Genomic DNA, 16,499 nt, shown 5'->3' with positions numbered 1-16,499 from the left:
ACACAGCAGAGGTGGGAAACAACGAGTGAGTAGTCACACAAATTTGAATAATGAGATGGGAAAAGGCATCAATCCCCATGCCTCCCACAGCATGCAAACCAAAAGCCTAAGGCCACAGCTAAAGCAATGATCGAGAGGAGAGGTGTCGTCGGTGACGTTTTTTTCTTCTCGAAAATTGTGCTTGTTTTCTCTTCCTCTCTAAACATTAGACTTTCATAATATAAACACTTATTTATGGATGAGAACCGTATTTAACCATAATTCATTTATAAACAAAGCTAGAACCATTAAAAAAAAAATTAATTTATAAGGTAAAGGTTAAGTTAATCACATGAACATATCATTTTTTTTTATCAACCTGAACATAGAATCGTTCATACCTTGCTCGCTCTTTTCTTCCTTCTCTTCCTATCTCTAGAGAGGTGATAGAGAAGGACCACTTATATATGTTTTTTCATTTTTTAGAAGAAAAAAAATGATGGGGACAGTGACAGTGGAGAGGGGATTTGTCGAATGCAACAAAACATATATGTATTTAGGATTAATTTATGTGTTCCAGTGTTGTCTTGGATCTTGTGACCAATGTTGTTGCCTGTGAGACACATTATTATCTTTCATTCTCATATCTCATAAAGAAGAAACTGCACATTCTAAACTTACCCATTTTTCTTCCTTTCTTTTTCTTGCTGCACAATCTTCCACTGCCTTCCCATTTTTACAATATACATATATATAAGGTAATATTATGTTGCAGTTTTCAAAGCTTTGCCTTTTGGTCCTTCTCTGTCCCTACAATATTTATGAGGAATACGTCTCTTATTTACTGTCTTCTACAGTTTGCAACTGTTCATCTTAGATGATTCTCTGTTGTTTTTTCCTTGTTTGTTACAACAAAGTAACGAAGTGTCGGGAAAAATTCATTGAGTGATTGTAAATCAACAAACTAGTAGCCTTTCCACAAGCTTAACCCATCATATTGTTCTGTGTTCATCACAGTTTCAATCCATTTCTTCTTTTTGATCCATTGAAACCTTCCAAAAACATGCTAAATGTGTTTATAGATCCTTCTCTTTTTCAAACCCAAGCTAGGAATCACATACCTGTACATGACTTTGCTTTTAGTTTTCTAAAATGTCTCGTACCTACCAATGGAGATGTATTCCTTACTTATAAACCTTCGACTATTCCCTTAATTAGCCAAGGTGGGACTCCCTCTTAACTAACCTAACATATAAAAGCTAACATTCAAGAAGAAGAGTAAATCTTGCATACAATCTATTTAATTAATTAATATATAACATTCTACAAGCTCTTCTCAACAAAGCTTGCATTCTAACTTGTATTTTGAAGAATCCAAAAGCGCTTAACACATTACATTGCATGTCTAATTGAATATAGCTTACAATACCTTTTCCCTCTAAGGATGAACCACTAGGGATACATAATTCTCCTCTCCTTCCTTCCTCGCTCTGTCCTTATCTGCCTCGGCCGTTCTATGAGTCACCAGCCGCCCCATCTTTGTTGGAGCGGTCGGCGCCATTACCGTCAGCTGCATGAAGAAGCTGCTTGAAGTTGAAGCTTGCAGCTGAAAAGGGTTTCAAGTTCTGTGAAGCAAAAGGGTGAAGAGCTGAAGGCACAAAGGGATTAGACAAAGCATGGGAATTTGAGCTCAAGAAATGGATATGGCTTTCAAATGGGTTGGTAATATATGAAGCATAGGGAGTAAAGAAGAGTGCAGAAGCAGAAGATGAACTTGTTGGAGCCTCAATTTGTGATGGAAAAACTCCATTATTGTTCCCAAATTGAGAAGAATTGTAACTATTGTAAGGTGTAAAATTGTAATCTTCTACATGTTGATTACTACTTCCATCAATCCACTTCCCTTTAGTTAATGAAGAAGCTTTTCCTTGTAACGCTAAATCCATATCCCAAATCTTCGTTTTTTCAACCGCCGTCGACGAAGAATCGCCTTTCACGTTGACGGCGAAGGGCGGAGGGAGCGAGTTACAAAATTGGGAAGAAGAAGAAGAAGAATGATGATGATGATGATGTTGATCATCATATGGAGGGAAAAACATCTGTTGGTGAAACGGAGAGAACCCGGTTGGGATCTGCAACGGTGGGAGCTTGTCGATATCGAGCTTGGTGACGTCGAGGAGCCAGTCGATGACCTTACTAGGTTGGCCAAGTTTGAGCTTGTCTTGAAGATCATAGAGTTGAATGGCGGTAGGGACTGATAGCCTTATCCTTCTATCTCTCAAGCCCCTAATGGTACAAACTTTGCTATGTCTATCTTTGCCACCAAATGAACGAGAAACTCTCACAATTCTTGGGTTTCTAAACCCTGACCATTGACTAGAGCTTGTTGGAGCCTTGGGGAACCTATATTTTCCTTCTTCTTTTGATTCAAAACCCTTTTCTTTTGAATTTCTCAACATGTTTGAATTTTATGGTTTCTTCATTGTTCTTGAATCAATCAATCAATCTTCAAAAAAATCAAATTAAATCTGAAAAAAAAAAAATTAGGGTTGTTGTTGGAAGCCTTGAAGAAATATAAGAACATGTATAAATGTAAAACAAGGGAATGATGAACTTACATTTGAAGGTGTGACCAGAAATCAAGAGGAGGTTGAAGAAGAAAGATCAAAGCTTTGACACAAGAAATGACAGTGTGATGGGTAAAGCAAAGAAGATGCCTACAGGAGTTTATTTAACCTCTCCCATCTTGCCTATATGTCAAAGGATAGAAAAGGAAAAGGTAAGGCGTGTTTTCGACCACGTGGCACGGGCTTTTTCAACGACACGTTAACAAAATAGACCGAGCACGAAGGAGTTTCCTCTTCTCAATGCGTATCTCCAAAAGTGTGATATCCCACGTCAGTTGAGGAGGAGAACTAAACACTGTTTATAAGGGTGTGGAAACGTCTCCCTAGTATACGCATTTTAAAGCCTTGATGGGAAGCCCAAAGAGGAGAATATCTGTTAGTGGTTGGTCTAGGCCGTTACAAATGATATTAGAGCCAGACACCGGGTGATGAGTCAGCAAGGAGGCTATTCCCTGAAGGGGGGAAGACACGAGGCGGTGTGCCAGCAAGGACGCTGGGTCCCGAAGGGGGGTGGATTTGGTGGGGTCCCACATCAATTGGAGAAAGGAACGAGTGACAGCGAGGACACTGAGCCCTGAAGGAGAAGGGAGGGAGAGAAAACAAAGACAAAGACTCCTACTTCTTTCCCTCTTTAGGACCATTGATTATTTTTTCTATCCTTCTCCCTAATATACTCATTTTAAAGTCTTGAGATGAAGCCCAAAAAGGACAATATCTGCTAGGGGTGGGTCTAGGCTGTTACAAAAAGGCTACAAATCCACCCCAGTTTTTGAGAATTGATTCGAGAACGATGTCACTATGTGACTGATAGTTTTGCACTGTTGGATATATGAAAGAGAAATCGATTATCTCGAGTTTGTATCTAATGGTTTTTAAGAAGCATATAAATTTTAGAATCTCCGTAGAACGGTTAAATAGTTATTCCTATTTTTACGACTCGATTCATTAATTATCCACTGGTATAGGGTATAAATATATTAACTCATCACTAAAAAATTATACAAAGTTCCTATGGGGACCATTCAAAATTAAACCAAGAAAGAAAGTAAAAGGGGTAGCCTTTTTCAGCATTTACAAACAGCTTTATTGATTTGTTTAATACATCATGAGTTGAAGAATGCATGCCCTATATATACAAAAGAAAAGACACTCAATATCAAGAACCCTAATTATTGTTCTTACCTTTTAGCATACAAAATTTTCATTTTTTTGCAATTATTTTTCCCAAGATTTGATTTTGTGTTAAAATTCAATATGGGTTTCGTTCAAAATTCTCTTTCAATTCAAAAAATGGTTCGTTTCTTCAAATTCTTTGAACAAGTATTCAACTTTTTAAAAACACTTCTGAATTTTGAGCTCTAATATTTTAAACGTCACGTAAAAACGAGCCAACTAAAAGTAAAATTGTTATCGAACTGTCCCTCGAGATTGATATTAGGGTTTCAAGATGGCATAAACTACTCGATTTACGCAAGAAAAATTAGGGTTTTTTTCCCTTAGCAAAAGGTGTGGTGAGTAAGGCATTAGAAGATAGAAAGCTATAGAAACTCTCAAAACTTAGTAGATGAGGGACCAATGTAGGTTCTTTTAATTTAAAGGCATCCAACTCAATGCCAAAAAGGACCACAGGCATGCAATAGAGATATGGTGGCAGTAAGATTTAGCAGCACAACTTGAATTTTGTATTTATTATCAATCTTTCAATTTTCAATCGCGTCTTATTCCAACCATGCATCTTAATGTTAACGTCACGAATACGACATGTGAATCCAAACCATACCATATATGGCTCGTTTAGAGATATAGAGATGCCTTTAACCACTCATTCAACTAATGAACACAATCCCGAGTACATCTAGAAGTCACTCTTAGTTGAGAGCATATACCTTCAAACATTTGATCTTTTAGACGACTACGTAGATCAAACTAGATTTTGTCAGTTAAGTCACGACTCGAGTTCTCGAAGCCTAACGAACCCTAAAAGTACAGCAACCAAAAGCTTAGCCCACCATGAATATGCAGCTGAAGAGTATACCACAAAGTTGACACGACCAAAATGGGGAGCCATGAAGGAAAAAGAAAAAACCTTAAACCCTTCAAAAGATGACATTCCTATGGCTTTTTAGAGAGAGAAAGAGAAGAGATGTTGTTTTGAGTAGCTGTATGATGGACTGGACAAAATGGGGAATTTGAAAGCAAAATAATTGAAGAGATTAATGGAGATGCAACAATTGGGAGAGACAGTCAAAAAGCTGAGCCCTTTGTTTATATCTCCATCTCCATTGGACTTTAAAAATAAAAAATGAATAAAATAATGAATACCCTTTTGAATTTATTTCATATTTATGAATAAAAATGAAAAGTTGATGAAATTTAATTAGAACATTAAGATGAATGGTCCCTTTTACCAGCTGACAGAGGCTCTTAATTGATAGGGTTTCAGTGTGAGTATCAACAATGGTTCCTTTCAACAAAAAGTTGAAAACTTTGAATCATATTCTAAATAATTATGCAGTGGAAGACTCCCAGTTTGATGCAATAAACTAATAAATAAATGTGGACTGAATCATAATAATGCTTACCCCTATCATTCTTCTTTCTCTCTCTCTCTCTCTATATATATATTATCAGTAGCACACAAACTTCTGCTGGAAGCACTTTTGGAGGGTTTTCCTGCATTCTATTGCCCAAAAATATTAGATTTTGTTTCAAAGAAGAAGAAAAAATAAAATAAAAAACTAATTATTAATGTGGATTTATTAGATGTAAATTTGATTTTTTTTTTTTTTTTTTTTTTTTTGAATAAAATTTTGGGCTNTTTTTTTTTTTTTTTTTTTTTTTTGTCGAATAAAATTTTGGGCTTTAAATTCCGTGCTTAATAAATTTGTGAATTAGAAAAACACGATAAGTAGCTTCAAAATTAGTTAAGCCATATAATTCTCGAGGCTTCAAATTTCCTGTTCCACACATTATTGAACTCCCAACAAAATTGCAGTTTAGAACAAAGAGAATGAAGTGTCTACTAAGTCTTTTAAGTTTTGGATTGAGTTAGCTTTGACTTGTTCCTGAATTTTTCAGAATGTTACACTTTTATAACCAAATTTAAATATTTAAGTTCCTTCCATCGTAGTCACTGTCTCGTCACTGTCTCGTCACTGTACGTCACCACCATATCGATGCTAAATTGAAACGTTTATAAAGAAGTAAATGAGAAGCCAATAACATTAGTATTTTTTTAAAAATGGGTTATCTTTATATATATACACTAAAAATGATATATTTTGTAAATTTGGGTTTTCTTTTTGGAATATAATTTAATTGTAGAAGAGTAAGGTCCTTGGTTGAGTAAACCATTCCTTCATGATTGGCAACAGGGAAAAGGTAAATGTCAGAATTTTCTGCAATCACATTTAATGTGGATCATCAATTATTAATACTCCAAAACTCCAAATAAAGATCAAAGAAGAGTGTTATTTGAGCCATTTGGTTAAGTTTCTTCTAGGCTGAGCAGAAACCTATGCTAAACTCAGACAATGAAACAAGTTGAGACCGAAAATAAATGAGTTTCAAAGGGATACCAGAACTGATCTCCAATATATATTATACTTGACTAATCTCAAAGGGCAACTGTTTGATCTTTTACATTTTGTTGCCAAGGAAACAGAGACCGTTCTAACTTTGAATTCATTCATGAGGCAGTGTGTCAGCCATGGGCCTTGAAGGGGGTGGATTGGGGAGTCCCATATCAATTGGAGAAGATAACGAGTGCCAGCCAGGATGCTGGACCTCGAAGGGGGTGAATTGTGAGATCTCACATCAGTTGGAGAGGAGAACGAAACATTTTTTTATAGGGGTGTGGAAACCTCTCCCAACCTACGCATTTTAAAAACCTTGAGGGGAAATCCGAAAAGAAAAGCTCAAAGAGGACAACATCTACTAGCGGTGGGGTGAGCTTAAACTGTTACAGATAAATCATTTTTTCTTCCACAGGTGGGGAAAAGAGAGACAGAGAGAACAAGAAAGAAGAAGGTAAAGAATGAACTGTCAAAGGAGATGATCTATAGACTAAATACCAAGAATCATAACAAGTACAAAGAAGGTGGAAACTGAAGCCCAGGATGAACAAAGCATTATCTTCCACACATATAAAGCTTCTGATGATAACAATGAAAAGGGATTCTTACATCAATGGAGTTGGAACCGTACCGTCAAGCTCTTAAATGACCCCAGAGTTGGTTGGACGTCAACTTTCTAGGAGTGTAATATTTGGCATCAACCCACTTCTTTGGAATCCTCATAACCAAGCAAACTTCTTTCATTCTCTCAAATGATTAAACTGAAGATGAACCATCAAAACAAATCATGTCAAGTTCAGACGTAAAGTTTGCATCAAAGTCAATCATAGAGTTCACACTTATCATTTGTACGATTGAAGGTAATGGCCATCAATGTCGGTAAACAGAAACTTTCCTCCATTCTCATTAGTTCTGTAGCCTTTTACCTTTCTCTTCTTTTCTTTTCAGAAAACTAACAAATGCGTCAGTTAAGATACAGCAATTATGACTCTTTTAGCACAGATTTAGAGCTGGAAAATAACAAAAGTGAGAGACCACAATATCCCATATTGGTTAGAGAGAGGAACGAAACATTTCTTATAAGAGTGTGGAAACCTTTCCCTAGTAAAAACGTTTTAAAATCGTGAGGCTGTCGGCGATATGTAACAGACCAAAATAGACAATATATATTAGTATATTAGTAGTGGGCTTGGTCCATTTTAGAGACTAACAAATGCAAAATAGACCAGCATAAACCAACATAGGTTGGGGAATAACAGTCAGAAGGACCAGTGGAAAACTAAGGAAGTTTGTAAGTTATGAATTCAAATCATTTATCCTCACCTAATATGGAAAATTTTATGAGGTTTCCAATATACAAATAAGCAGCTGCCTTGAGATTGGTCGAAATGTACATAAACTAACTCGGACAAGATTATCATAATATATAGACAAGTAGATAAGCCACGCAGGTTTCCTTGCTGTTATATTAGGAATTCAAGTAAAAACAGTCATTAACAAATGGAATCTGTAACAGCCCAAGTCCACCGCTAATAGATATTGTCTGCTTTGACCTGTTACGTATCGCCGTTAGCCTCACGGTTTTAAAACGTGTCTACTAGGGAGAAGTTTCCACACCCTTATAAGGAATGCTTCGTTCTCCTCTCCAACCGATTTGGGATCTCACAATCCACTCCTCTTGGGGGCCAAGCGTCCTCGCTGGCACACCGCCCCAGTGTCTGGCTTCGATACCATTTGTAACAGCTCAAGCCCACCGCTAGCAGATATTGTCCCATTTGGCCCGTTACTTATCGCCGTCAGCCTCACAGTTTTAAAACGTGTCTACTAGGGAGAAATTTCCACACCTTGATAAGAAATGCTACCTTGAGATGTGGGATCTCACAAAATCAAATCAGCCTCTAATGAAGTTGAGAACCATAACCCAACACTTGAACGCCTCTCAACTACAATAACAATTCTATCTCAAGTGCGACCAAACAAAAGGCAGAGCAACAGAACGATAAGTGAAGAGGGGTTACTTTTCCACTACTGTATGTACCTAATAACAAATAAAATGGTACATAATTGAGAAAAGAAACTCCAACGAGAAAAACACACGTTTTCTTAAAGCAATAACAGCATACTAAGTCATTAACATTGCTAGGCTGCCTTTTGTTGGATCTAATTATGCAGGTAAAGGGAACCGACCTTGATAGTATAGATATCTGTTGTTAGCAGAAAGCCATATTACAACTTTTGACATGACGGTGCCCTATCTAATTAAATGTTTTGGGCTGGTCTCTCATAGTTGTTTATAGTATCTTCTGCCATGTGAACTCATAAAAATCCAACTTCTGCATCAGAACCGTTAAATAAACAAGTTCATTGTCTATAAAGATACATGGTACAAACCTCCTATTTGAAAGTTAATGGAAATTTATAATTAAAATGTGTTTGGAACCACGACCTCTACGATGATATGATATTGTCCACTTTGAGCATAAGCTCTCATGACTTTGTTTTTGGTTTCACTCAAAGACTCGATACTAAGGGAGACAATGTTCCTTACTTATAAACCCATGATCTTCTTCTTATTTAGCCGATGTGGGACTGCTCCTCTCAATAATTCTCAACAAAATGTTGGCTTAAAAGTTCCACATAGACAACACGATGATGGGTCATAGAGAATGAATGTTCTAAAATATTTGTCTTTCCAGTACCAAAATGACCAACCCTATTGTCTTGCACATTTTTTGTTTGAACTCTCAGGTTTAATCCTTGCCCACACAGCATATTGAAGGCGGAGAGCTTCATGGTCAAGGAACATAATAACCATGGCTCTAAAGCAAGGTGCTAATCAATGAAACAAAATCTCAAACAAGATTACCTGTGAAGCATAGAGAATGAATATTGATAATCTAATTTGTTGAAGCAAAAGTGGAACTCACAAGTAAATGATAAAAAAGAAAAAAACGGCTAAATCAATCACCCACGAGCCCCAGCTCCAGAGCTAGAAATATAAGAGCTCAAGAATAAGACAATGAATCACATGTTCTTCAAAAACCATGAAAAATGCAAGCATGATCCAAATTACACTGGTATGAAATCAAATTGAGGCTTAAGATTAAGTTCCCTCAAAAAAAGCTAGGATTGACAACTGATAAGCAATAACTGTGGGCACGAATTGGCAAAACACCAAGGCACCAACCAAAGAGCCATAGTTGGCTCTTGACTCTGTTAGGAATCACGAACCTCCATAATGGTATGATCTTGTCCACTTTGAGCAATAGCTCTCTTAGCTTTACTTTTGGTTTCTCCAAAAGGCTTCGTACCAATAGAGATGTATTCCTTTACTTATAAACCCATGATCAACCCCTTAATTAACCGACATGGGACTCCTCTCCCAACAATCATCACCAGACTCAACTTGCAGTTCACATCACAAAGTATTCATTCCAAGAACCACTAAGTATTCATTCCCGTGTCCAATCGAGCAAACATTCTGTATGTATAATGGTCATTATCAAAACAGCTTAGTAACCCAAGTCTTCAGCAGTGGCTAAATCTCCATTACATTTTGAAGAAGTATACGGAATAATAACTCCCACCCACCTACACCTACCCGACAAATACAAACTCCAGAAACAAACATACAGAGCACCTAAACAATCCAAATCCGCATAAAAGAAAGCTGTGGCTATTAGATAACTGCTTTAAATTCCGATTGGCTATGAGATTTTATCTGTACACCCTACAACATAATTCAAAGACGTACAAACAAACCTAAAAAGATGTGGACTACAAATACAAAACACACACCTAGAAACTCTGTTTATTGCAACAAAAGTTCACCTTCCGATACCGTCGGCACAATGCGAAGATCTCTAATTTCCCGCCAGATCCAGTTATCTTCTTCGGGCGAGAGGCAGAGGAGACGAATGAATTGAATTCTGATAAATCAATCCATTATCTAAACAATAATAGATAAATAAATAAATCCTTAAATTAATGAAACATAAAATTAGTAAATTCAATATTCTTCAATCTTATGAATTTTTTAAATTTAAAAAATAATAAAATTTTAACTTTAAATATATCCTACTAGCTTTCAAAACTTTTATTAACTTAATATCCTTCCACTTAAAAAATAAAAATAAAAATAAAAATATTAACAAAATTGTTTAAAAATAAATTAAATTTTATAAATTCTTTTATTGGCCAAAATAACTTATTTTCTTTGATAATACATTACTTATATTAATATATAAAAAAATTACCGTGTATAAAATTTTATTAAATTAAATAGGTATCGGTTATATTTTTTTTACAATAAAAATTTATTTACATTGGATAAAAATGAATATTGGTTGTCTAAAGTCAACATTTTTTATATTAAGTTATATTTAAATGATAATGAAATAAGATTAGTATATTAAAATTCACCTAAAACTAATTTATATAAAATTAATTTAGTTTACTTATTTTTTAAAATGGATGTGATTGTTATCTTAAAAACAAAATCTTATTTTTGAAAAAGAGATTATATTTTCTATTACCTGTTTATTTCCTTCAAAAACCCTAAGGATATAAAGCTGCTCAGAATCTTCTCTCTCTGTTTCATTTTCTCTACTCGTTTTCTAAGCACTCAGATCTCTCTCTGAAGTTCGATTCTCTGCCTTCAAGCAGGTGCTTGGTTTTTTCTCCTTCTACTTACTTCAATGTCGTGGTTTCTATTCTGTTTACTTGATCTGTAATATTGTGTCAAATATTTGTTGAATGATCCATTGATAATTACCTATTTCGGTCAATCACGTTCTTCTTATATATATATATATATATACATATATATATATGATCTGTCTGTTTTAGGGTTTTGTGGGGCTTTATTTTTTTTTTATTTATTTATTTTTTCGTTTAGGGCTTAGCGCTTTCGTAAACCATCGGCTATCCATTACTGTACTTTGGACGATTCGCCGACGATTTGCCTCTATCCTCTTCGCTCGTCGGCTTTCTGGTCGTGCACAGATTCCTTTCAACTCTCACCGTATCGTCGTACTAGTATACTGCGTGGTCATCTATAGCAAGTATTGTGTAGAATCTAACTGTTTTTGCATGTTTTCTCAAGCCATCTCTGATGTTTAGGTGCATGTTTGAGGGATTGAAGTAGAGGAAGTCGGTTGTCGGAAGAGCGCATTACTGATTTTTTATTTATCAACTTTTTGAGGTTTTACTTGATTTTTCAGTTTCATTTGATATATAAAACCTTAAAGAAATGTTGCTTAAGCGATCCCTAAATTTCTTGTAGGTTTTTTTTAAACAAAGTAAAATATAGATTTATTGTTTCTGTTATATTTCAGTCACATGTCTATTCGGCCTACAAAGGTTGTTGGTGATCTTTCTGGTACTGGTTATGTCTCACTGCATTGAGCTATGCTCATAGTATGCTCTAAATTATCTTGTAGATGGCGGCAACACAGGAAGCCAGTTCTTCCCCTGCTCCCAGTGCCCAAGTGGTTGGGAATGCGTTTGTTGGGCAGTACTATCACATCCTTCATCATTCTCCACAATTGGTGCACCGGTTCTATCAGGATTCGAGTTTGCTAAGCCGTCCAGATGTCAATGGAGTGATGACAACAGTGACAAGCATGCAGGTAAACTTTTTTTATTTCGCCATATCCACGATATTGCTACACATTCCATGGGTTATCCTACCTTTATTTATTTTGTGTTTTTTGGAGCCAGGGATATGTATGAAGTTGTACCAAACTTGTGGTCATGCATTTTAGTTTTTATCCGAAACATTGCTTTAGTGTGCATTTGGGATATTGGTACATTAGTAACACTTGTTGAAACATTCGGTTGCAAAATTGTTTATGGATGAAATATTGGATTGTGTAAGTGCATAAAAATGATCACAAGAGGTGTAAGCGCAGGCCATCACTGTAATGAGGAATAATGTACTGTCGTTGTGGGGACTGGGGATCCTCTTGAAAATTAAATTATATTCAACATCATCTCCACAAATTTTTATTCCCAGCTTTGAAGAGAAGCATGCATTTATGTGTAAGATAAAAATTATATTAATACTACAACAAACATGATCTATCTATAGTAATCAGGTACTGTTTGTGACATAATTCCAGAATGGCTATGATACCATTAGTCCGCTAACAATGCCTGTTAATTTGAAGATTTAGACATTGGCAAAATAGTAATCATGGTTGTGATTTTTGGTTTCCATACAATGTTCGTTCATGGTTAATTGAAGTTGTATGTATCTTCACTATCTTTTTTCAGAATTTTTCTTATTGGTCTGAATTGAAGGAACTTGAAGGATGTAACTAATGAACATTTCTTATTTTTATGGTCTGGAGATTCCTGGTTTCAATTTCATGTTTGGCAATTAAAGTTCAAATTGTGATTTGACAGGCAATAAATGACAAGATCATATCCATGAATTATGGAGACTATACAGCAGAAATAATTACTGCTGATGCTCAGGAGTCTCATGAGAAAGGAGTGATTGTTTTGGTTACAGGATGCCTAACTGGCAAGGACAATTTGAGGAGAAAATTTTCCCAAACATTTTTTCTTGCTCCTCAGGACAAAGGCTACTATGTCTTAAATGATGTGTTGAGATATGTTGAAGAAACTGAACCGACCCGAAGCAGCTCTTCATCGGGTGATGCCATCAAAGAGAATATCACAACGGTTACTTCAACACCAGAACCAGGTGTATATTTTTGTCCTGTTACTATTCTATATGCATTATTGCAGAATTGTGAGATAGATCTCTGCTCCATTTACAGAACAATCTCATGCTCCTAATCATCTCACTGTGGAGCCTCCAGTGTCACTGGAAGAGGAAGATATGAACAATGATCCTGAAGTTTGTGATCCTTCCAGTAATGATGAAGGATCTGTGATTGAAGAGGAAGAGGTTGTTGAAGCCCCACGTCCAAGTGAGCATGAAGTAGTTGCGACTGCTGATGCAGCCCCTGTTGCCCAAGAAGATGCTCCAAAGAAGTCGTATGCATCCATTGTGAGTTATTACTTTCTTCTCTCTGCATTTTTTTATGCCAATCTTGTCTTAGACATTTACTCAGGTGACTTAATCATACTCAGGTTAAGGTGCCAAAGACAGTATCTGGTCCTGTTTATGTTCCAACTTCAGCTGTAAGAGCAGCACCCCCAGCAAATCCTGATCATCAGTCGATTGGCCTTGTTAAACCTGCTCCAGTTCCTGATGTTTCTGCAGAAAATGGTGACAGTCTTCCTGAAAGTAGTAACCTTCATGAGGAAGGTGTGTGCGTGCTCATGTTGATATGTACCTTTCTTTAGCACTCCATTCTAGTTATAGACATTTATATATGCACTGCAAAACAGCCATAGATTATTAAATCAACTTAAAAGTGCTTAGGTTGTTATTTGCTCTGGGTGTGTCATGATGGTCACGTTTTCTTTAAAATGTAATATTTTGCTAATACTGATTACAGCTGAAGGTCACTCCATATATGTACGAAACTTGCCATTTGATGCTACAGTTGAACAACTCGAGGAAGAGTTTAAGAAATTTGGGCCAATTAAGCGTGATGGTATCCAAGTTAGGAGTAATAAGGTCCTATACTAATAAAATTTCTTTTATTTTGTTCCAACCCAATTTTTGTTTTTATTATTTTAACGTTTTCTTTTTCATGCAGCAAGGTTTTTGTTTTGGATTTGTTGAGTTTGAGCAATTGAGCTCTGTGCATGGTGCACTCGAGGTAACAAAGATTACAGTGCACCTTTACCTTCTTAATGCAATCAGTTTAATGTGTAGCTCTTCTATCATATCCTTCTCTTTGGTTGTTGATGGAGTATACTCTCTTCTGGATCTTGTAACTCATGTTTTCTATTTAGATTATATTATTGATCATTTTATGATTGTAGTTTTATTTGATTTTGAATGTTGAATGGAACTTCTTAGGTCGGACTTTGGAGTTTATGGTTTGTTTTCCCTGGTAAATTACTAAATTAGGATGCACTGAATCAGGAGTATTGTATCTTTGGTCTTTAGGATGTTTGTGCTGTATCATTTGGATTCTTTGAGGGTTCTTTTTTCTATACATATTTGTTTCTATCAATATGTTAGGCTTATACCTTGATGCATGACTCCAATTTTTAGTCTTGAGACTCGTGCCTTCTTTGGACCATAGGAAGCTTACGCCCCTATGAAAACACATTAAGGCTTAAAGTATCTTTGCCTCATGCAATGAATAGAAGAATAATATTAACTTGCCCCATTCTTAAATAATATAATCGTCTGAGTTGTGACAATTTGAACAATTACTACTTTTACTCGTTGGACTTTAAAAACATTGAATCCAAAAATTTGTAAAATAAGGCAATCCTTTTAATGATATTAGTATTGATATTCTTTTAGAGCTCTTGTTTAAAGTGGCAGCTGACATACCTTTGTATGACTATTTTGTTTAGTAATACTGGATAGTGCATTTAATTAAAATTGAGGTTTGCACTTCACTTTCAAGAGTAAAAGTGAAAGCCTCGAGGTTGCCTTTAGCTTTTTAAGACATTGGTTTCTGTCAATTATAACTGGTAAGAATTGAAGATTTGTATACTGTACTTATATGGTTATATTTGTTCTCTTGCTTGTATCTTTGTTATCCTCCTTGCCACCAGTATGTCTTACCAGAGTATTGGATGATCTTGTGTGTTCATATTCCCGCGTCTGTCTGATTTCTTTGATTTTTTCTTTTTATCATTTTATGTGTCTGGTGCCTCATTGACTACAAACATTAATTCCTTCCCTACCTTTTTGTTCTTTCATCAGCTAGTGATGTGATCTATACATGTTATTGATCCCAAAATTTGTTTAAATTGAATGTTCAGCCTGATGAAATTAGGATGTTATTTTGAGCATTAAAAAAATCAGTATCCTTAACATGACTCTTTAAACTATAGGTGCTGTTTTTATGTTTCACCATAGAATTCAAATTGATTCATATAGTTTCCACCCCTCTTTCCTTTTATAGGATAACAATTGATGGTGAATTTGAGATATTTGTAACTATAATATCTTGCATTTTTGGTATATTATGTGTGTCATAAGAGTTGCACCTTCATCATCAGGGGTGGTGAAAGACTTTCGATTCAACCTGGAGATCATAGATTCCGAGCTACTTGAAGTTGCTTGTCTATGATAAAAAATAAAATAAAAAATCTCAAGTTTTTTCTTGCCTAAATGTTGTACGGCTAAACAATAATTTTCAAGTTGAAGTTGGAGTCATTATATGCATGTAAAATACCTCATGATTTCTGAATTTAAATGTTGTAAGATGAAACAAGAGTTGACACTTTCTAGCTTGGTTGTTCATCTACTTTATGTTTTTGTTTTTCTCCTTCCGTTTGATAATATTGTTTGTTAAATCCTCCCTTTGGGTTTGATATTGTTGCGCTGACTTTTCTTAATTCAATAACACTAGGCTTCGCCAGTAACAATTGGTGATCGTCAAGCTGTTGTAGAGGAGAAGAGGACCACCACTCGAGGTGAGCTGCCATTTGAAGTTTACTTTTACCTTCCTTTCTTTCTTTTCATTGATAGGTTAAGTGTGTCGTGGTTAGCGTTACATTTAATCTATATGAACTTTCGAAGTGGAGGAACTCTTGATAATCTCCTGATTGTGTTAATCAATTGATCTGTACAGTTAGCGGAGGTGGCAGAGGGAGATTCTCTACAGGAAGAGGTGGTTTCCGCAATGATAGTTTCAGGGCAAGAGGGAACTATGGTGGTGGCAGAGGCTACGGGAGAAACGAATTCAGAAACCAGGGTGAGTTCTCAGGACGACCCCGAGGTTCAACTGGACGCAACGGGGAAGGTTATCAACGGGCTAACCAAAATGGAGGTGGAAGGGGAGGAGGTCGTCAGGGTGGGGCAATCCGCACACCCATTACCGGTTGAAGGTTGAACAGTAAAGGAAGAATACGTTGACAATTTTTTGACAGTAAAATTGAGGATGAGCTCTACCACCTTTTTCTTCTTTTTGGAATTTTTCCCTCTTTGAATGTGGGCGGTTTGGGGGTTTGGGAAATGGTAGGATATTAATGCGGTAGAAGAAACTGAAGGTACTCCTTCAATTAATTAGTCATTTACATTTATGTGATAAGATAGTTTTGATTTATTTTTTTTACCCCTTAATGCTTCATAAAGCTGTACGACGACGACGTTGAAGCTGTTTCGACGACGCAAGATCTTTTTTCTATTATTATTACTCTATTATTTTGGGGGTAATCTCTATCTCTCTTTGCCCTCCCCATCTCCTTCCACCTTGATTTTTCTAGG

At 36.0% G+C, this 16,499-nt stretch overlaps 2 protein-coding genes and 1 long non-coding RNA gene across 7 annotated transcripts; 1 reads left to right on the top strand and 2 right to left on the bottom strand.

Annotated features, from left to right (window-relative positions):
* Positions 1-1,297: 1,297 nt before the first annotated feature.
* LOC111484971 (transcription factor TCP5-like) lies at positions 1,298-2,665 on the bottom strand. Its single transcript, XM_023131653.1, has 2 exons — positions 2,598-2,665; positions 1,298-2,507 (listed from the first exon to the last, which is right to left on the bottom strand). The coding sequence occupies exon 2, from the start codon at positions 2,436-2,438 to the stop codon at positions 1,494-1,496; it is 945 nt and encodes a 314-aa protein (XP_022987421.1). The 5' UTR covers positions 2,439-2,507; positions 2,598-2,665; the 3' UTR covers positions 1,298-1,493.
* Positions 2,666-6,057: 3,392 nt separating this feature from the next.
* LOC111484972 lies at positions 6,058-10,135 on the bottom strand. 3 transcript variants are annotated; one of them, XR_002718605.1, is made up of 2 exons: positions 9,980-10,135; positions 6,058-6,942 (listed from the first exon to the last, which is right to left on the bottom strand). It is a non-coding gene; the product is annotated as an uncharacterized LOC111484972 (long non-coding RNA). The 3 variants fall into 3 exon arrangements; XR_002718604.1 differs by having other exon boundaries at positions 10,013-10,135; XR_002718603.1 differs by lacking the exon at positions 9,980-10,135 and adding an exon at positions 7,021-7,140.
* A 589-nt stretch (positions 10,136-10,724) lies between these two features.
* LOC111484968 (ras GTPase-activating protein-binding protein 2-like) lies at positions 10,725-16,449 on the top strand. Of its 3 annotated transcripts, none has more exons than XM_023131650.1 (10): positions 10,739-10,846; positions 11,079-11,174; positions 11,623-11,811; positions 12,590-12,893; positions 12,970-13,202; positions 13,286-13,463; positions 13,657-13,778; positions 13,861-13,923; positions 15,643-15,706; positions 15,865-16,449. In XM_023131650.1, exons 3-10 carry the CDS (start codon positions 11,623-11,625, stop codon positions 16,116-16,118), a joined length of 1,407 nt encoding a protein of 468 aa, XP_022987418.1. In that variant the 5' UTR covers positions 10,739-10,846; positions 11,079-11,174; the 3' UTR covers positions 16,119-16,449. The 3 variants fall into 3 exon arrangements, with proteins under 3 accessions (XP_022987417.1, XP_022987418.1, XP_022987419.1); XM_023131651.1 differs by having other exon boundaries at positions 11,079-11,244; XM_023131649.1 differs by lacking the exon at positions 11,079-11,174 and having other exon boundaries at positions 10,725-10,846.
* The last annotated feature ends 50 nt before the right edge of the window (positions 16,450-16,499 follow it).

This window comes from Cucurbita maxima, unplaced genomic scaffold, assembly GCF_002738345.1.
Source record: "Cucurbita maxima cultivar Rimu unplaced genomic scaffold, Cmax_1.0 Cma_Scf00010, whole genome shotgun sequence".
Classification (NCBI taxonomy): Eukaryota; Viridiplantae; Streptophyta; class Magnoliopsida; order Cucurbitales; family Cucurbitaceae; genus Cucurbita; species Cucurbita maxima.
Note: the sequence above shows the minus strand (reverse complement) of the source record. Positions and strands in the feature narration are given on the sequence as shown.